The 21988-nt window shown below is 40.2% G+C and overlaps 1 protein-coding gene across 1 annotated transcript; it reads right to left on the bottom strand.

Moving 5' to 3' along the window:
- Window positions 1–10236: 10236 nt before the first annotated feature.
- LOC142549247 (amino acid transporter AVT6C-like) lies at window positions 10237–19154 on the bottom strand. The gene is made up of 5 exons (XM_075658097.1): window positions 18714–19154; window positions 11640–11783; window positions 11340–11543; window positions 10692–11160; window positions 10237–10509 (listed from the first exon to the last, which is right to left on the bottom strand). The coding sequence occupies exons 1-5, from the start codon at window positions 19081–19083 to the stop codon at window positions 10383–10385; spliced, it is 1314 nt and encodes a 437-aa protein (XP_075514212.1). The 5' UTR covers window positions 19084–19154; the 3' UTR covers window positions 10237–10382.
- Window positions 19155–21988: the final 2834 nt, after the last annotated feature.

The raw sequence follows: 21988 nt of genomic DNA, 5'->3' as shown, positions 1-21988 counted from the left end.
ATATATATATATATATATGTTAGAATTTGACGATTTTAAATTTTCGTCCCGGACCGCCTCGAGTAGTATTGTAGGGGAGGGGTTTTGCTTTTTCATACCTTGTAGATTTGACTATGAAGAAAAAGATCGGATTTACTAGCAAACATATGCAAATTCAAAATTTCAAGTATATTGTATTGAATTATGCAATGTATGAAAAATCGATGTAGGCCCTTCGGGCACTGATCCAACTGTTGAACCCCACGACCTCAAATCAACTTGGGGTAATTGGATTTGGCCTTGGGGCAGTCATCGAACGTTTCATGCAACATGTTCATGTTTACGTAGATTTTGTGTCGGAAATAATTATAACCAATACGCGAGTAGTGTAAGACTTGACGTGATGTAGCATCAACCCTATTATTCATAAGTGTAAACCGGATAATCGATTAATAAATATCATTTTTTATCGAAATACTGGAGAATAAATAACTCGTTTCTGGATATGATCAAAATCTTGCCTCTTGCATTCAAGAACTGAAAGCTGCAGTTACAAATATGCAATTCTTGACGTGTTTTAGAAGGTTTCATGGCACCAAGAATGGATAGTTCATCACGGAGATAGCTTGGATGGAAGCAATCTTCTGTATACAGTGCAGCAGACAAGTCCTTACCGGCTCAAAACACAACTTCAAGTGTTCTCGGCTCCAAATCTTGCCGCACAAATTTGCGATTTTCGTATAGTTGGAATCTACAGGTCTCGATCTTTTTAAGTTTATGAAAGTTACACCATGATCGCCGAGGTACCAAAAAATGACTAAAATTTTAGATATAAAGTGATACTCGCGGAAAAATTAGGGTCCGATTCCCGCAAGTGTAACTAGTCTAGACGCAGGTTTCGAATTTGTCCTGAGCCTGAAATCACGAATAAGACCGTGAGAAGGGGGTCAGGAGGGTGTCCCGGCGTAACCCCTCAGACGCTCTAGTCAGAGACTTAGGATATAAGTGGAGAGCAGCTAAGGGTGCTGCTGAAAATAATATAGTGAATGAATGAACTGAACGCTCAAATTTGGTATTTATAGGATAATACATGGGCCCGTGATGGGCCTTCCACCTTGGCTAGAGATGGGCCAGGGTCCCAAATCTGGTTTGGCCTAACATCCCTCCTACTAGCGAGTCAAAACTTAGGACCTTGTGGCATATTGTTTCATCCCACCAGATCATCATTCCCACTCCCGAGGATCAATCATATCTAGCTCCCAAGGGTTGTTATACTTTCTTTCAGCACCATTTTGATCTAGGTCTTCGCTTTCCCCTATGTGACTTCCTCCAGGAGTTGAGCAATTATTATCAAGTACATCTGGGTCTGCTCACTCCCAATGCTTTCCGCTCGATATGCTGTTTCATTGTGTTATTTGGGGCCTTAGACCTTCCCTTGAACTGCACTACTTTTTCAAACTTCCTGGTCTTAGCCAAGTCAAAAGAAGGACCTTTCTATGTGACCTCTCAGTCTAGCCATAAGCTTTTTGATGGGGCCCCCAGTCATGTGAAGGATTGGAAAAAATACTTCTTCTTTATTCAGCCCCCCAAGTAATTGACTTGTTCCACGGATTGGTACCCCACTTTCACCAAGCCTAAGCTTTCCAAGGGTTATAAGAAAGATAAGTAATATCTGCGCATAATAAGAGTATTAGGAGATCGATGTTTTAGTATTCCCCAACTCTTATCTGAAGATATCTTGTGCAATGCGGAGTTGAGTCCCGCAAAAATTAAGCTGCAGGAGGACACCGGTAGATATTCTCACCTTTTCACACTTCTTGTTTTTCTTTTGCTTATTGTGCTCTTCGATAATATTCTCATTTGGTTCATTGTTTTTATTTGCAGGTACCAAAGTCATGAACGTCGTAATGCTCTGGCAGGCTGCGAAGAAGAAGGCTGGGGTTTCATCCTCAGTACCTCAGAAGTTAGTTGCCCCAGCAGTCAAGATAGGGATGAAGGGAAATTGTTCTACCACTTGGAAGAAACCTGCTGGCTCGCCTACCCCTGCAAAGAAGAAGAAGGCATGCTCATCCTCCTCCAACTAGAAGCGAGCCTCCTCCCCGCCCCCTCAGGCTGAATCTACTCCTCCATATGGCAAAGAGAAGACGTCTACTGATCCCGACTCATCAGTCCAACAGGAAGGGAAGCGCAAGATCTCCGAGATCTCAGTCACATCCACCTCGTCCCCAGAGACGTCTGGATCAGACGATGATCATCCTTCTAGGCCGACAATACGTCCTTCGTATAACTCGGAGTCAGCTATCGTGGGCCGAGGCTCTACCCACATAGCTCAGAAGTTGTTGTTTTAGCTCCCCTCCTCCGCAGACGCAACTTTCTTGGGTTCATTGGGATGGTCTGATTTATCCCACCGGACGTGCAGCAGTCTTACTGAGGTATATTTCTCCTTTAAACTTTAACTTGATATTCAATATATGATTGATATTTCTCTTGTTCTCTTACTTTGTCTTCTTGATTCAGGGCCTCCTGTATATCGGGGAGTTAGTTGAGCGCGCCGAACTGCCATGATTTACGTGAAGGTAAGGTTCTTCGCGACCAACTCCAGGCGACCATAGACGAGGCGAAAGCGACTCATGTTAAGGAGCTTTCCGAGTCCCAAGCTCAATGCGGCGAGTTTCTGAAGGAGAAACAAAAGCTTCAACGACTAACAGAAGATCAAGCGAAAGAGATTCAGAAGTTGAAGGAAGAGTTAAAGAATTCTCGAGCTGAAGCAGTACAAGTCCGCAGGGACTTTAAAGACGCCAAGGTGCAACATGCTGCAAAATCCTCCTCATTCAAGGAAGAATTCCTCAAGTCTAAAGAATTCAACGAGATTTGTGGTCCTAAAGCTTACCATTACTTGGAGGTGGGTTTCGAGGCTGCGTTACCCTCCGCCAGGCGCTCCCACTGACTTCATCAACATCAAGGATTTCATAGCGAGTCTCCCTCCTGATTCTTAGACCGAGCTCCTTTATTTATGTTATTTTCTCATTTACGCAGACGATGTATGCCTTCGGGCCATATTTGTCACGCATTGCATTGCTTTACTTTCCGCACTATTATGCGACTGTGGATTTTGTGACGCTTATATTTGGTTATCTTCTTTTGCGCACTTTTGGTATGTACGAAACTTGCTTTACGCCACATTTAGTATTATGCATTCGAATTTAGTGCTTCTTCCGAGTTTATCTCTGATATTTTTGAACTCCTAAAGCAAATAAAATCTGCAAAGTGCGAACTTGCCGAAGCTCTTTCCTTATGCAACACTTAACTTAGTAAATAAGATATAACTTTTGTTATATCTCTCTTCCTCTTCTTCTAGGCACATCCTAAGTAGATAATGCATGATTTTCGATCTCTTCACCACTTCCCTGTTATTAGCTGCAGCCCCGACAATAAAAACTCTGCTTCTTCACCCCGTGACTCTCGGCAAGAGGGCTATGAGAACTCCACCCTTTCACTCCTAACTCCTCTGCTAGGCGAAGCCTTATCAGGAAAATAAAAATTTATGTGCCCTCATCCTCTAATTACTCTGCTAGGTGATGCCTTAGCAGGAAAATAAAAATTTCTCCACTCCACCCTGCTCCTCTACTAGGCGATGCCTTAGTAGTAAAAATTAATTTTTCTCCTGCACTCTGCTCCTCTACTAGGCGATGCCTTAGTAGGAAAATTTAATTTTTCTCATGTACTCTGCTCTTCTACTAGGCGATACCTTAGTTAGGAAAATTTAATTTTTATGCTTCACTCTACTCATCTGCTAGACGATGTCTTAGTAGGAAAATTTAATTTTTCTCTCACACTCTGCTCCTCTTTACTTTGTGATGCCTTAGTAGGAAAATTTAATTTTTCTTCCGCACTCTGCTCCTCTACTAGCCGATGCCTTAATAGGAAAATTTAAATTTTTTTCCTACACTCTACTCCTCTACTAGGCGATGCCTTGGTAGGAAAATTTAATTTTTCTCCTTCACTCTGCTCCTCTACTAGACGATGTCTTATTAGGAAAATTTAATTTTTCTCCTGCACTCTGCTCCTCTACTAAGCGATGCCCTAGTAGGAAAATTTAATTTTTCTACTGCACTCTGCTCTTCTAATAGGCGATGCCTTAGTAGAAAAATTTAATTATAATCCATATACCCTCATAATACAACAACATTCATAAATTGAAAAAAAAAACTTGATTTTATTGAATTTCAACTGATTACTTAGGAAAATTCAAAGATGAAATACATCAACGATAAAATCAAGAATGATATTTTCTAAGGTGGTAAGCATTTCAGGGCCTCTTTAAAGCCTTGCCTTACGTATTCTCCAAGTAGTAGGCTCCATAATTAAGCTTTTCGATCACTTTGAAGGGACCCTCCCACTTTGGGTCTAACTTTCCTCTCTGCTCTTTCTGCACCTTCCTCAGGACCAAGTCGCCTACTTGGAAGCTTCTCTGAATGACCCTCCGATTATAAGAATGTGCAATTCAATTTTTATAAGCTTCCATGCGAATATTTGCAGCCTCTCTCTTGTCTTCCAACAGATCAAGGTTAGTGACCCGTCTCATAACATTATCTTCATAATAAAACAACGCCCTCACCGATTTCAATCCAATCTCAGCTGGGAGTACCGTTTCATTACCATAAACTAAACTGAAAGGAGTTTCTTTGGTTCTTTCTCTCGGAGTGCTTCGATAAGCCCATAAGACACTTGGTAGTTCATCCACCCAATTGCCCTTAGCCTTGCCAAGTTGAACTTTTAGACCATTTACTAGCTTCCGATTAGTCACCTCCACCTACCCATTACTCTGTGGGTAAGCTACAGAGATAAAGACTTGTTGGATCTTCATCTCTTTACACCAATCTTGGATCTTAGCTCCTTGGAACTGTCTCCCATTATCAGATATCAGCCTTCTAGGTACCCCATATCTGCACAATATACTCTTCCACAAGAATTTCAGGACGTCATTCTCAGTGATTCTAGCCAAAGGCTCTGCCTCCACCCATTTCGAAAAACTAGTCAACTGCTACCAATAGAAACTTCTTCTGTGAGGGATCTATAGGGAAAGGCCCCACAATCTCAATTCCCCACTGATCAAAAGGACAGGCGGCTAAGATAGTCTTCATCAGCGCGGCTGGCTGGTGATGCAAACGAGCGTGACGTTGACAACTATCACAGGACATCACCAATTCTTGGGCATCATGCAGCACTGAGGGCCAACAATAACCGGCGAGCATCACCTTCCTAGACAATGCATAAGCCCCCAAATGATTTCCACAACATCCCTCGTGAACATCTCGGAGCACATAATCAGCATCTTGATAACTCAAGCATCGAAGCGGTGGCCCTGCAAAAGACCTTCGATACAACACTTCTCCGACTATCATATAGAGCGAACACTTTATCTTCAACTTACGAGCTTCCCTCGGGTCATCAAGAAGCTTTCCCTCCTTCAAGTAACCAGTTATGACAGTCCTCCAGTCCTCTTCTTCCAGTTCCACTGTAGGAGAACTCGTGTGAGGTGTGAGTTCAACTTGGAATACCACATTCCTAGTCTTCCAACTTCCCATTGTACCATCCATATTGGCTAGAGTGTCCGCCTTTTCGTTTTCTTTCCTGGGAATCTGCTCAAACGAGACTCGGTGAATTTCTCTCTAACTATGTCCACTTTTTGAGCATACTCAATAAGTTTTTCATCTTTTACATCACATATTCCCTTCATCTGTTGTGCTACCAGCTGTGATTCAGAAAAAATAAGAACTTGGGTAGCTCCCACGTTTCTGGCTGCTCGAAGTCCTGCCAACACAGCCTCATACTATGCCTCGTTGTTGGATGCTCGAAAGTCCAATCTTACGGCTAACTTCACCTCCTCCCCAGCTGGCGAAATCAATACTACCCCCACGCCACTCCCATCCTTCGACGAGGAACCATCCACATACACCTTCCAAGGGTCCTGATTCTCCTGATGCATGGTCTCAACCAAAAAATCAGCTAAGGCTTGCGCTTTGATAGCTGTTCTCGGCTCATACTGGATATCATACTCTCCCAGCTCAGTAGTTCATTTAACCAAACGGTCAGACATATCTAAATTAGTTAAGATTATACCCAATGGACTGTTAGTGAGCACCACAATTGGATGAGATAGGAAGTAGGGTCTCAAACGTCTCGCTGTCATTACTAAAGCCAAAGCCAATTTTTCCAACCCTGAGTATCTTATCTATGCCCCTTTGAGTGCATGTGAAACATAATAGACCGGCTGTTGAGTTGATCCCTCTAGCTTGACAAGGACCGAACTCACAGATCCCTCGGTGACAGATAAATATACTCACAGAGGCTCACCTGCTGTCGGTTTGGCCAGGACAAGGAGCTCGGCAAGGTACTTCTTCAGTTCTTCAAAATCCTTCTCGCAATCCGGACCCCATTCAAATTTTTTCGCTTTACGCAAGGTCCGGAAGAACAGTAAGCTTCTGTGAGCGGATCTCGAGATAAATCTCGCCAGCGCGGCAATTCTCCCTGTTAACTTTTGAACATCATTGGGTCCTCGAGGAGAAACCATATCTTGGATAGCTCGAACCTTCTCAGGGTTAGCCTCAATCTCCCTCTCTATTACCATATAACCCAAAAACTTCCCACCCCTCACCCCAAAGATACACTTCAGAGTATTCAACTTTAACCCATAGGACTTGAGGGTGGAAAAGGTCTCCACTAAATCAGGTATAAGTTGGGTTGAGTCCTTTGACTTCACCATGATGTCGTCAACATTTACTTCGACATTCCTTTCCACCTGCTAAGAAAATACTCTATTAATCAATCGTTGATACGTGTCTCCGGCATTTTTGAGTCCGAAGGGCATGACCACGTAACAGAAAGTTCCTTCTGAGGTGATGAAACTCACTTTATCTTGGTCCTCAATAGCCAAGGGGATTTGGTGGTACCCCTGATAGGCATCCAACATGCACAAATATCGGTGCCCAGCTGTAGAGTCCACCAACTGATCTATCTGGGCAAAGGATAACAATCTTTAGGGCACGCTTTATTGAGATCTCTGAAGTCCACGCACACCCTCCACTTCCCTAAACTCTTTGGGACTAGGACGACATTCGACAGCCAAGTAGGAAATTGCACTTCTCGAATGTGCCCAGCCTCAAGCAACTCTCCCACTTATTTTCTTATGGCTTTATCTTTCTCAGGTCCGAAATCGCTTTTCTTCTGTTTTATTGGACGAGAATTCAGCAAGATGTTCAACCGATACTCTGCCACATCAGGGGTCGTTCTTGTGAGCTCTTGGGCTGACCAAGCGAACACACCAAGATTAGCCTCTGAACAAGTAATGAATTCTTCCCGGACCCTTGGGTCAAGGTCAGGGGCTATTCTGAGCGTCTTTTTCTCGGACCCCAAGGCTACGACTTCCGGCTCTTAATCCATTAAACCTCTTTCCTTGCCATTGGCAACCCCTTCTTCCCCTCTAATCATATTTATCTCCAGGCACACTCTCTTTCCTTATTCCTTCACTATTCTCTCATAACACCGACGCGCAACTTTCTGGTCTGCGCACAAGACTTTGACCCCCTTTCCTAAAGGAAACTTCAGTTTCTGACGATATGTGGAAGCTACAGCTCTGAAATCCTTTAGGGCTGACCGTCCTAGAATTCCATTATACGATGATTGGGTGTCCACCACCTAAATGTTATCATCTTAGTTAGCCGCCGAGGTTCATGCCCCAAAGATAGAGGAAAGACAATCTGACCCAATGGCGGAATGGCATGTCCTGCAAACCCATACAAAGGAGTAGAGATCGGCTCGAACTCAAATCCTTTCACCTTCATCTGATCCAGAGTGTTCTTGAACAAGATATTCACGGATCTTCCATTATCAATAAAGATCAGCGCCACATCAAAATCAGCAACGGTGGCCGTCACCACCAAGGCATCGTTATGTGGAACCACAATGCCTCGGAGGCCTTCCGGTCCAAAGCTGATGACAGGATCCTGGGGTAAGTCAGTATCCCTAGATATCTCGAAGTTCTCCAACCTTCTCCCATATGCTTTCTGAGGTCCCCCGGAGTCCCCATCAGTAGCACCCCCCGAGATCATATGAATCATTCCTCTCGTAGGGTGGTTGTCCTCATTCCTTCCCTCCTTGGTTCGACGGGCTCCCGAGGGACATTCTGATCTCGACCTTCCCTTCTCTGCTCCCAGACCCTCTGATTTATCCAGGGAGGGCCTCGACCTCGCCTAGAGGACGGACGAGATCTCGGTTCACTCTCGGATGAGGATCCTTCTTGCCTGCCCAACGATGGAAACCTAGTACTGCTCTTTACGTTCTACGACCTCTCACCCCTCTCCCCTGATTCACTTACCTCCATCACTTTATCACGATTCCTGCTCAGAGGATCATGTGATGAGAATTGTCCTCTACCTCTAGTTTTGTCCTCCTCCCTTTCACCTACACCCCACCCCTCTTCCTTCCTCCTTGCTCCACTCCCTCAGCTCTTCCTCCCCCAGGCCGCTGCTTCATCCTCATATGTCGTTGGGCGTCCTCTAGATTTAAATATTTTTCCGCCCGAGATAATAGATCGTCGTAACTTGACGGAGGCTTCTTGACCAGCGATTTAAAGAACTCCCCTCCTCTCAGTCCTTGGGTAAAAGCACTTATCATGATGTCAGGGGTAGATGCTGGTATCTCCAGCGCGGCATTGTTGAAACGCTGGACAAATTTTCGCAAAGTTTCACCCTCTTGTTGTTTAATCACGAACAGGCTCAAATAATTTTTCTAATGCCTTTTGCTGCTAGCAAATCGGTGCAAGAAAGCCGTAGAAAAATCCTCGAAAGACTGTATGGAGTTGGGCTGCAGGGTATTAAACCATTGTTGTGCTGACCTCACCAGCGTGCCCAAAAACACCCTGCACTTGATTCCATCTGAATATTGATGCAACAAAGCCGCATTCTCAAATCTCCCCAATTTTCTTCGGGGTCAGTATGTCCATCATATTCTCTCATGTTTGATTGTCGGAAATTAAGAAGGAGCCTTTCTTCCAAAATGGCAAGTGAAAAAGGATTTCCTCTCTTGGGTGCCAGAACTCTGCTTCCTAATTGATGCCTCAACATCCGTATTTCCTTCCACATCTCTCTCATCTCCATATTCTCCTCGCTTGGGAGGGGCTGTGTCTCTTCAACCCTTCTCTGGTGGCCCTCAGCATTTTCCTCTCGCTCCTGGCGAGTGGCCTGTTCCTCAGCAAACATAGATTATTGGTTCATCTTCATGGCATCGTCCATTGTTCGGGTAATAAATTGGCCCAACTGCTCCAGGGTCAAGTTCCCCACATTCTCATTAAGACAGGGTTGTTCGACCCTTGTCTCGTGACGGGGATGCTCAGCTCTTGTTTCCTGACGAGGTTGTTCCTGCCTCGTCTCAAGATGCGGTTGCTCTTGCCTCGTCTCAACATGAGATTTCTCGGTTCCCATCTGAGGACGCGACGATGTTGAGTTAGCTCTTCTGCTCCCTCTCCTGCCTATCATCTTTACGTCTCAACTCAAAGTTTCCCACAGACAGCGCCAATTTGATACTCACGGAAAATTTAGGGTCTGATTCCCGCAAGTGTCATTAGTCTAGATGCAGGTTTCGAATTTGTCATGAGCCTGAAATCACGAATAAGACCGTTAGAAGGGGGCCGGGAGGGTATCTCGACGTAGCCCCTCCGACACTCAAGTCAGAGAATGAGGATATAAGTGGAGAGCAGCTAAGGGTGTTGCTGAAAATAATATAGTGAATGAATGAACTGAACTTTCAAACCTGGTATTTATAGGAGAATATCTGAGCCCGTGATTGGCCTTCCACCTTGGCTGGGATGGGTCAGGGGTCCCAATTATGGTTTGGGTCTAACCCTAATGGGCCCTTCTTTGTGGTATCATAAAGAGTTCGGGTTAAAATAATGTTTGTGTTTTTCTTGCCATGACTCAGGTAAAGCAGATGTTCAAATTGTGGGAAACTTGGGCAAAGTGATCTTTGAAGCCAGAATCTATCCCTGGATTGATTGTGTTCATTGTGTCACTGCCTGTAATTCTACATGAAATAGATTCCTAGGCAACTGTTTCCTCGTATCTGCGAAAATGGTGACTTGCATTTTCCATAATCTCACAAATGAGATACAGAAATTCCTCCTTCATGCTACAAGGCAACACGTACTCGAGTTATTGTTAGGATGAAAGCTTCTATCTTAATTACAAAAAATGACAATAATTGGTGAAAAACATAAAGAATGTTTTCCAAAACTAAGCCTCAAAATCCTAGATGTAGTTTTCATGGTACAAGTTCATCGTACTTCACAAACTTCGTCAACCCTATCTAAAACTCAAACCCAAGGAGAAATTACAAAAGCATATATATTATGAACTATTTACAATCATCTTGTATATGTTGGTAGAAATAGCTATGCTGCTTGTAACTACTGCAAGAGCTATCATCGATACTGCTATTATCTTGTCTCTTCTTGAAGATATCCCATGAATGTCTCTGTTCAAGGTAAAAAGAATCTGTTTTTAGTCGTTTTTTTTTATGCTACATCTGATGATATCTTCGTGTTTCACATAGATCTGACATGATAGACAAATATAGAAAAGACCCTTTTTCGGGGAGTGGGGGTTGAATGTGTTATATACGGTGTGTTTCAGTGTAGATCGTGATAGGTTCGATACCTTAAGGCGATTGCACCGGGGAAAATGAAGGCAAGGCAGACAGCTGAAGTTGACCCCATGAACTGGAAAATATATGAAATACTAGGAATCGTTATGGCCAAAATGTAGATCACAACTAACAAGGCAAGAGTAAGGAACGCGAATCTTTTGGTATCCACTGTCAAAACAGGCCTTTTGGAGAACAGAAACTCGTCAATATTTGCCCTTAATGAAAAGTTCAGCAGAGGGAACACAAGAACCAAATGGAGTGCATAACTTAGTCGTATTATATCACACATCAACGAGCTGATCGTTGAACCTACAGACGTTTGATTGAAATTCACGAGTATGTCATCCATGGTCGAATCCCCGAACAGAAGGTACCCAAAAATGCCAATGGCAAAGTAGATGACTGCACAAAGTATGAGTGATATTTTCACAGCAAGGATCATGTCTGCAGGTCTTCCGAGCTCGATTCCGATGGCGTGAACTGCATGAAATCCATTAGTAGGAGTTAAAATGGTGAACGAACTAGACATACAAAACTTATATAAAAATATGGACAGACCACGTTTCTCATTTCTTCCATATATATATTACATGCTTCCATCAAAAAACAGATAAACAAACAGATCCACATCAGATCTAGAATAGTTGTATCTTTATTACCATTGAAGTGAAATGTGAAAGCTGTGACAATGACAGGAACAGCTGTGAAAAGATTGAAAAAGGAAGCTCCATTATCCAGTTGGGGTAGGATTCTTGGGCTCTTAATTTCACCTCGAATTATCGCACTAATCGCCATAGCCGAGCATATGCCAACAAACAGAACTGCTAGGAAAACCGACACTGCTGAACTCAACCACAATGATTCTGCAAACACAAATATAATTCAACACGAAAGAAGACCTTTAGTTTCTAATACCGATTATGCTAGAAATATGACTAGAGCTTCAACTTTATACGAACCTACACGACGATACAATACGAGTGGGAGCATAACAAAAACAACTATACAGAGGAGAGCAACAGCCCGCGTATTCCACCATTGAATGCCAAACCATTCCCGCAAAACTCCTAAATGCTCCGGCCCTTTACCAGAGAGTACGTCCCCTGATCATAAGGACAATTAGATTGTTAAGATCAAATATAATCAACACTGGAATTTTTTTCCTTATGGTAATATTATCATCATTTTCTAGCTTTTATTTCTTTTTTATTCACAGCATTATTATTATTATCGGCCTTAACATAATTAGTCCTTCATGGAGAAATGTCACGAATCCAAAAAAACCCCAAGTCTTGCATTACGAAGATCATGAAACTTGAAACAATAATGTAACCCCCAAAAAAAAAACAACAAGATTTAAGTGAAAAACCGTAGATTGGTGAAAAACCACCAGCAAAAACTACAAGCACAGAATAAGAATTCACTACATTGAAAATTAAGCACAAGAGCAGAGTGGCAACTTACATTTGTACATCCGAAATTCCTAATTTTGTATGCAAAAAAATAACAAAGATTCCATGAAAGTAAAGAGAAGCGAAAAAGCAAGAATCATTGTGGAGAAATTAGAGACTAGAATCTATATAACCAACTTTAGTGCGTTAGAAAGGGAGGGGAGAAGAATTAGTTACTACTGCAATGCATATGGAACACCAACGAATAGTGATATAATGCATTCAAAAACATTTAAGCTAATCAAACTACTTCTCTGCAAATTCTTGTTCAGGAATGTCAAATCGAGTCAACAACCCGCCATGAGACGGCTGGCCCGCCAATTGACGAGCTAGAATAAACTTTTGCCTTTCAGACCCGCCATGAGATACGCATGGCCTGCCAATTGACGGGCGGAGTAAACGTCAGTCTTATTTAACTCACTTCGGGTGGCGATTATGCTGGCAACACGCCAAAAAAATAAAAAAAAAAACAAACAAACAAATTTAAAAAAGCAACTAAATGTTGCCTACAAAGAATGATTTGTAAAAAAAACACACTTTTTAAAATAATTTTTAAATAACAAGCAACATAAATATTTATCCCAAAAGAAGCCAGCAATTCGAAGTAAAACAAAAGAAAAGGTTGTAAATGAAATGTAAACTTTTTGTCGGTTCCATGTACGGTAATTTGAGATAATAAAATCCGAAAATAAAGAATAAACTGGACACCGAGATTTACGTGAAAAACCCCGAAAAATTATTATGGTAAAAACCATGTGCAAGATAATAAGAGTTTAACTGTAATTTTTTGTGGTGTACAACTCACTCACTGTGTTTCCAAAGAGAACACACACTCTCTTAATACAGGAGAACAAAACACCTCACAAATATTATAGAACAAAGAACTCAAATGCTTATAAGATGAGAGAAAACTCGAAAAGATGATGATTTCAGAATGAAAGGGGGAGCTCTATTCATAGACCCCGTTGTCCGTATGAATACACTTTAAAAACGCATCTGATAAATTTCCTCGAACTTTCGTTTTGTTCAACAAAGGCGGCCCACTTTCTTTGACTATTCTTTGCCGACATTTCTCCCACTTGGAGATTTGATTGAGAATCAAACACATCTCCACACATCCTTTCAATCTTGTCATTCCCTGCTATTTACGTTTCTGCTAGGCCACTTGAGGATCTACACCAGTCAAACTTATCAGTGTTCACTGGCTTGTTCAGAAAATCAGCTATGTTATCCTTTGTATGGATTTTCTGCATATCCACACTTCCTTCTACTACTTTCCGCACAAAGTGAAATTGGACTCCAATGTGTTTCGTCTTGGAATGAAAGGCTGGATTCCTTGCGATGTGCAAGGCACTCTGACTATCACAAAACAAATGAACATTCTTTTGTTTGTGTTCGATTTCCTCAAATAACCTTTAAATCCATATTGCCTCCTTGCAAGCTTGAGTAGCTGCCATGTATTCTGCCTCTGTTGTAAATTACGCCAAAACTGTTTGCAGTTTTGAAACCCAGTTTACTGCTCCTCTCGCAAGTGTGAACACATAACCAGTTGTAGATTTCCTCTTATCAGGATCACCTGCATAATCTGAATCGACATAGCCCCTGAGTGTAAAATCCGATCCACCATAACATAATGCAGCATTCGAGGTACCCTTAATGTATCTAAGAATCCTCTTAACTGTACTCCAATGCTCTCGTCCAGGATTCGTCATATACCGACTAACTCCTCACACTGCTTGAGCAATGTCCGGTCTTGTACATATCATGGCGAACATCAAACTTCTCATTGCCGATGCATATGGTACTCGAGACATCTTCATCCTCTCTGTTTCACTGCTAGGGCACATCTCGGAGGATAACTTGAAGTTAACAGGAAGAGGGACGAAATTGGCTTACTATCTTGCATGTTGAAGCGTTGCAAGATTTTCTTCAAATAATTTTTCTGGGAAAGTCAAATCTTTCTGTTACTTCTATCTCGGTGAACTTGCATCCCTAGAATCTTGTTTGCTGGTCCCAAGTCCTTCATATCAAATTCCCTAGCCAACTGTGCCTTCAATCCTTGGACCTGATCTTTGTTGAATGTCGGCAAAGAATAGTAAAAGAAAGTGGGCTGCCTTTGTTGAACAAAACGAAAGTTCGAGGAAATTTATCAGACGCGTGTTTAACGCGTATTCACACGGACAAGGGGCTCTATAAATAGAGCTCCCTCTTTCATTATGAAATCATCACTTTTTCGAGATTTCTCTCATCTTCTAAGCATTTGAGTGCTTAGTTCTATAATATTTGTGAGGTGTTTTGTTCTCCTGTATTAAGAGAGTGTGTGTTCTCTTTGGAAACCCAGTGAGTGAGTTGTACACCACAAAATATTATAGTGAAATTCTTTTCATTTTGCACGTGGTTTTTACCCTAATAACTTTTAGGGGTTTTCCACATAAATCTCGGTGTCCAGTTTATTCTTTATTTTCGGGTTTTATTATCTCAAATTACCGCATGTATGACCAACAAGTGGTATCAGAGCCTTGGTTTAAAATTTCTTAAAATTCTGAGTATGCTCTGTGGTTACAGCCTAGACTGATCTTCCACATCAGAAAAGATTTTTTTGAGATTTTTTATTAAGGCGGAATTATTTTATCCAGTCTACTAAAATTGTTCTAGACATAATGGCGAGCAGGTGCAATATAGCAAAGTTCAACAGAAACAATTTTATGCTGTGGAAAATAAATATACAATAAGTTTTAACAAAGGAGAATTGCTTGGCGGCTATTGGAGATAGACCGGTAGAGATTCCGGATGATGGAAAGTAGAATGAGATGAAAGATAATGACGTTGCCAATTTACACTTGGCTATAGCAGACGAAGTATTGTCAAGTATCTCTGAGATAAAAACAGCAAAAGTTATCTGGGATACTCTTACAAAGATGTACGAGGTCAAGTCGCTACACAACATGATTTTCCTAAAGAGAAGGCTTTATACTCTTCGGATGACGGAATCTTCATCGATGACCGATCATATCAACACACTAAATACTCTTTTTGCCCAACTCACTTCCATGAGACTTAAAATAGGGGAAAATGAACGTGCGAAACTTCTACTTCAAAGTCTATCAGATTCATATGATCAACTTATCATCAACATAACCAACAATATTCTTATGAGCTTTCTAAAATTCGACGATGTTTTAACTGCGGTTCTTGGAGAAGAAAGATGGCGCAAGAATAAGGAAGACAGGTTGGTAACTTCGAAGCAGGCAGAGGCTTTACCAATGATAAGAGGATGATTTATGGACCATGACTTCAGTGGGAGCCAAAGACGGGGTAGATCAAAGTCGAGAAGTAAGAAGAAAAATATTTACTGCTTTAAATGTGTCAATAAAGAGCATTTCAAGAAAGAGTGTATAAATATCGAGAAGAATTCTCAAGGAAATGTGGTCAGTACTTCAGGCAGTGGTGAAATATTATTCAGCGAAGCGGCAACAATTGCAGAAGGCAGACACAAATTTTGAGATACATGGAGTATGGATTCAGGAGCGACGTGGCACATGACGTCTCGAAGAGAATGGTTTGATCATTATAAACCAGTCTCAGGAGGATCTGTGTTCATGGGAAATGATCATGCCTTGGAAATCGTTGGGGTCGGTTCTATCAAAATAAAGATGTTTGATGGCACCATTCGCACCATACATGAGGTACGACATGTGAAAGGACTGACAAAGAATCTTTTGTCCTTGGGGCAATTGGATGACATCGGGTGTAAAACCCGTATCGAGAAAGGGATCATGAAAATTGTGAAGGGTGCGCTTGTGGTTATGAAGGCGGAAAACATTGCTGCAAATCTGTATTTACTTTTGGGAAAAACACACAAAGAGGCAGAATTAGCTGTTGCATCAATTGGTTCAGGAGAAGAATTAATAGTGTTATGGCATAGAAAGCTCGGGCATATGTCAGAACGGGGGTTGAAAATTCTCTCAGAACGGAAGTTGCTGCCGGGAATTACAAAAGTGTCATTACCCTTTTGTGAGCACTGTGTTACTAGTAAACAACACAAATTAAAGTTTGGCACTTCAACTGCCAGAATCAAAAGTATATTGGAGCTGATTCATTCGGATGTTTGGCAAGCACCGGTTGTATCCCTAGGAGGAGCGAGATACTTTGCCTCGTTCATTTATGATTTCTCTAGGAGATGTTGGGTATATCCAATAAAAAAGAAATCAGATGTTTTCCAAATTTTCAAAGATTTCAAAGAGCGGGATGAACTTGATTCTGAAAAGAAAATCAAGTGTTTGAGAACTGAAAATGGAGAAGAATATACCAGTGACGAGTTTGATGCATATTGTCAACATGAAGGCATCAAAAGACAGTTTACGATGGCTTACACACCTCAACAGAATGGAGTGGCGGAGCGGATGAACAGAACTTTGCTGGACAGAACAAGAGCTATGTTGAGGACTGCAGGTCTAGAAAAGTCATTTTGGGCAGAAGCAGTCAAAATCGCTTGTTATATTATTAACCGTTCTTCTTCAATGGCGATTGATCTGAAGACTTCGATGGAGATGTGGACTGGAAAGCCGACAAATTATTCTCATTTGCATACATTTGGAAGTCCTGTGTACGTTCTGTACAATGACCAAGAAAGATCGAAGTTGGATTCGAAATCCATAAAATGTATCTTCTTGGGTTATGCTGATGGAGTAAAGGGGTTTCGCTTGTGGGATCCTACTGTTCACAAGCTTGTCATCGGCAGGGATGTTATCTTCGAGGAAGATAAAGTAAAGGGTGACAAAGGAACACTGAATTCAGAAACTACTATTTTTCAGGTGAAAAATAAAACGGATGAAGGTCAAGTTTCTTGTGAAGCAGTACCAGAGCACGAAGAACAAAAACATGTTGAGTCTGAAATTTCTAATGTGAGGCAGTCAACTCGAGACAGAAGACCACCATGTTGGCTTTCAGATTATGTCACTGAAAGCAATATTGTATATTGTCTATTATCAGAGAATGGTGAGCCATCGTGTTTCCACGATGCTACTCAAATCTCGGATGTATCCTTGTGGATGATAGCAATGCAAGAAGAATTAGAGGCATTGGACAAGAATAAAACTTGAGATCTTGTTACACTACCACGAGGTAGGAAAGCCATTGGAAACAGATGGGTCTATAAGATCAAGCGTGATGACAATAACCAAGTGGAGCGGCATCGTGCTAGATTGGTGGTAAAAGGGTATGCTCAGAAAGAAGACATTGACTTCAATGAGATATTTTCTCATGTGGTTCGGCTTACAACAGTTAGAGTAGTGTTGGCATTGTGTGCGGTGTTTGACCTACATCTAGAACATCTAGATGTAAAAACTGCGTTTCTTCATAGAGATCTTGAAGAAGAAATCTATATGCTCCAGCCATAAGGTTTTGCGGAAATAGGCAAAGAGAACTTGGTTTGCAGGTTGAACAAATCTCTGTACGATCTCAAACAGGCGCCGAGGTGTTGGTACAAGAGATTTGATTCCTATATCATGAGCCTTGGATAAAACAGATTGAGTGCAGACCCTTGTACATATTTCAAGAGGTCTGGTGATGATTTATATTATTTTAATGTTGTTTTTGGACGACACTTTTGATGTGCAAAATAAAAGCAAAAAAATTAATAAGGAAGAAAAGAACTAAAGATGGAACAAACCCTTTGAAATTATTGACCGATTTTTTATTCACCTCTCATATATTTATTGTATTTGATTTGATATTTATTTGCAAAATGGCCAAGTGCCAAATTCATTAAATATCAGGGAGGTGGGTACAAGAAACACAAGTTGTTGATGATTTGTTGTCTGCGCTATTCAGATTTCTTGAAGAAATGATTTTCTTGAGATCCACATAGAAGAAAGGCGGGGGAGAAAAATCTATAAATCAGGATAAAAAAATAAGAATAAGGAGATAAAATACAAATACTAATTTAGATTAAAAAAATTAATAAAAAAAATAAATCTTTTTATTAAATAGAGACCCGACCTAATTCAGGATCCAAATGGACTAAATCATTTCAGTCCACTTCCAAATAGATTGATAAAACATTAACATGACCGATCTTTTTCGCTCGGTTGGTTGAACAATTCCACTAATCTAACCCGTTTTGACAACTCTACCCAATACCATCATGCATCAACCATGAGATCCATCATTAGCCTTACCGATTAATAAGATACTAAGGTTCCAATAGCTACCATTGATCCAAACATGATTTGCCATCTATTTTAGACCAATATTGACTATTATATTAACCTTAGTGATAATATTTGATTATAGAAGACACTCAACCGTGAACATTTTACTTTAATTACTCTAAAACTTGGTAATTCAGGCCCATCGGATTAAACAATTTACAGATTATATTTATATATATTTTTTTTCCAAAAAAATAAAATTAAAGTATACAAGAAGTTGGCATCTCAAGAAACCTAGCGTTTGATGAGTGACATATTGTCGTATTTACATCTATAAAATAATCTGTGCTAGCTAAGCTGTACGTCCACAATTATTAGATGCTCCCGAACAGCAAAACTAAAATAAATTAAAATATCTTTAAATTCTTACCAATAATTATAAGATACATGATGAGGCATCCAAGATTTGTGATAATCACACAAATCTGAACCGCAACTGACCCGACCCAGCCGAAAGATTCTTTCATCAATCCGGCGTACGACGTTGACTCGCCGGAATACGTAAACCTCAGCATGTATTCGACCGAGATGTCCACCAGAATTCCTATGAAGACGATCATGAAAAAGGCCGGAATAACTCCTAAGACCTTGAGGGTGGCCGGAATAGACATGATCCCCGCGCCAATTATGCTGGTCGACACGTTGAAAACCGCCCCCGGGACCGCTCTTCTGCGTGGACTGACGTCTCTTTTCGGGAGGAGAGGGGTGACGGCTCCGGTGGAGATGGTCGCCGGGGCCATGGTGGAGGGAAGTTTCGGTTTCTTGATTGGTTGGCTAAGTTGTTTTGACACAAAATTGTTGTATTTTACGTGTGTGGCCCATGCAAGTTGTCGACTTTGTGAATGAAATTACGAAAATGGTCGTCTCTGGTGGCTCATTTTAGTCCGTCAGAGCGAGGGTATTTCTGAAATTATGTTGGTGATGCCGAAAGCTTCATTTTTTTTTGAATGACAGGTGGAATGAAATACAACCAAATTTGAATAAAATATTCACATATTTTTAAAATAATATATATAAATATATTATTCCTAATTTTTAGCAATTTCCGATTAATATAATTTCATTCATTCGCTGAGATGGAGATTTGTCCATGTTATGGCACATAGATCAGCCCCTCAGACCATAAACAAATCCGAAACCAACGTAAAGGAACAATGATTCTTAAGCCATGATTGTGAAATATGATGAAGATGCATGTACCTGGACAGAGTCATGTACGTAGACGCAATTGTGGCTGCTATGAGTGACTCTTTTGAATTCAATTATCACATGGGTAAATTTTAATTCGATGAATAATTAGAATCGCACGAGTAAGAGATTTTGAATGTTTTTCAGCTAAAAAAAATATTAATTGGTCTGATTTAAATTTTGAATTTTATTTAAAATGAGATATTTTAATTATAAAAATTTATCACATAGTTAGTTTTAAAATCTCGTGTTATGTTTGTTTGTATGTTTGTCAGATTCATTCAACTCTTTTTATAATATTGATAATAACGTATATAGTGATTATTTATAATATATCAACAATGAAATGATTTGTCTTTTTTTTAATTATTATTCAATTCTTATCGTGACTTTTCTATAATCTGTCGTGCACTAACGGATATTGCGATATTGGCTTTCATGATTTTGATTGGTCCATCAGTGATAACGTACGTAGCACATGTCATCGTCATAGGCTGGTAGATGAGCTTGAATTCTAAAATTTCATTCTTCATAATCTTCTTTGAAAAACATGAGGATTTTTCTAAAAAGTGTCATCGATATATATGTATAGGTTCAGAGGTCGAGAACACCCGATACCAAATGTTAGGATCGGTGAAGGTAGCTTTATTGGAGGGTGAATAAACAACTCACGTTTTTTTCGTTTCTAGATTTAACTAAACTTCTACTAATGTTAGCAGCCGAAGTCTGATCTTGGCCCTTTAAATTTCAACAGACAATTGATTTCAATGTGAAATGAGTATATCGATACTTTGTGTACAAAATAAAAACAATAAGACAAATAATAAAACACAATGATTGTTTCTAGAAGATCGAAAGATAAAAAAAAATTTCTACTTCTCTCTTTCTTATGTTTTTAGAAGGTTTTCATTGAAAAACTTCGATATTTACAGCTTCTGTAAACACTCATTTCAGTAGGACTTAACATTTCTTACTGAAACTCATAGTACCTTCTTCTTCAAAACTTTGTACATGCTTTAAAATATTAATACTTTTTTCTATCAGTTAGAAAACTCACTCAAATAATATAATAAATACTGAGATTACAGTGAATACAACACAACACAAGATGATCTATAAAAAGATCTGATAAGGTTTTTGAGAGCATGCTTCAAGTATTTTGTCAGGTTCATTTACTCTAATGACTATTAATGATAAAACAATAATGATTTGATTTAATTTTGCAGTGGAAAATAGTTTAAAATACTTTAAAAACGGACTTTAGGGCATATAAAAATTTGTTCAAAACCTCCCCGTAAGTAGGGCATCCCAAAAAACTCAAGTATCAGAAAATAGTAAAGTAACTCAAGACTGACGTTGCGATAATCATAAACAATCTCATGCAAATGCCGGTAAAAAATAAGACATAAATTGTAACGTCCCGAAAATTTGAAGGTACACATAAACCACACACATGCAAGTTACCAATTTCTTATGGATTTTAATTAAATTATTTTAATGCATTAAATGCATGTTTATTTCATGAATTTGTGTTTTAATTCATTGTTTACTTAAAGTTTCATGCATTAGGATTTTAAGTTGCATTTCGCGCTCGAACGAGGAACGGAGATCGGGGATATTCAGGAAAAATATTTTTATTGAATGATTAATTTTAATTTATTAATATAAGGTGTTTTAAGTGTATTTTTCAAGAATTAGGCTTTGTTTGGTATTTTTACTCGCCGGAGCATATTTTTATCCGGTATGCAAATTTTATCGAATCAGAGGATTTTTTGAGGGTTCGGGCAACATTTTCAAAAACTCACCTAAACGATAAATTTTTCGAGAATGCGTTTGGACTTGTTGGGTTTATTTTTAAGCTTAATGGGCTCAAAACCCTTTTAATCCTCCTTAAATCCCAATTAGGGCCCATTATCACTTGATTACTTATTTAAATAATGTATTAACCTAACCCTAAACCTAATTCCCACATAACAGCCGCCCCTCCCCTCCATTCAGAAGCTCCCCTTCGGTTTTGGCAAAAAAAATTACAGCAGCCCTCATTCCTCCATCTTCTTTCACGAAAAGATCATCCCCGCTTCTCCAGTGACTCCCCGACGCGCATTCTTTCAAGTTTTCTTGCATAAAATCGCAAAGGCACGCATGTATCTTCGTTTTCTCTTCATTCACGCCAATATTATTGCTGATATATATATGATTGCAATAAGATTTATTTCGGCTAGTTGAAGCTTCGGTTTTATGCAAGAATTGACATGAATGTGCATTCTTTTTGTTAAAAACTCACGTGTTCTTGTATATGTCCAAGGGGCTACCGGTTTTTGTGTTTCTAAGGGCTGTACACGATGGTGAGAGGGTGTCAATAGGCTGGAGTCGATGTTTAGATTGGTTAAGTCGAGGATCGATCAATTTTTTTGTTGAAGTTTGTCACAAAACCCGTCACCCTCTGTTATTTCGAAT

The sequence above is a fragment of the Primulina tabacum genome, chromosome 6 (genome assembly GCF_025594145.1).
Source record: "Primulina tabacum isolate GXHZ01 chromosome 6, ASM2559414v2, whole genome shotgun sequence".
NCBI lineage: Eukaryota > Viridiplantae > Streptophyta > Magnoliopsida > Lamiales > Gesneriaceae > Primulina > Primulina tabacum.
The sequence above is the reverse complement of the archived record's forward strand: the minus strand, read 5'-3'. Positions and strand labels throughout refer to the sequence as shown.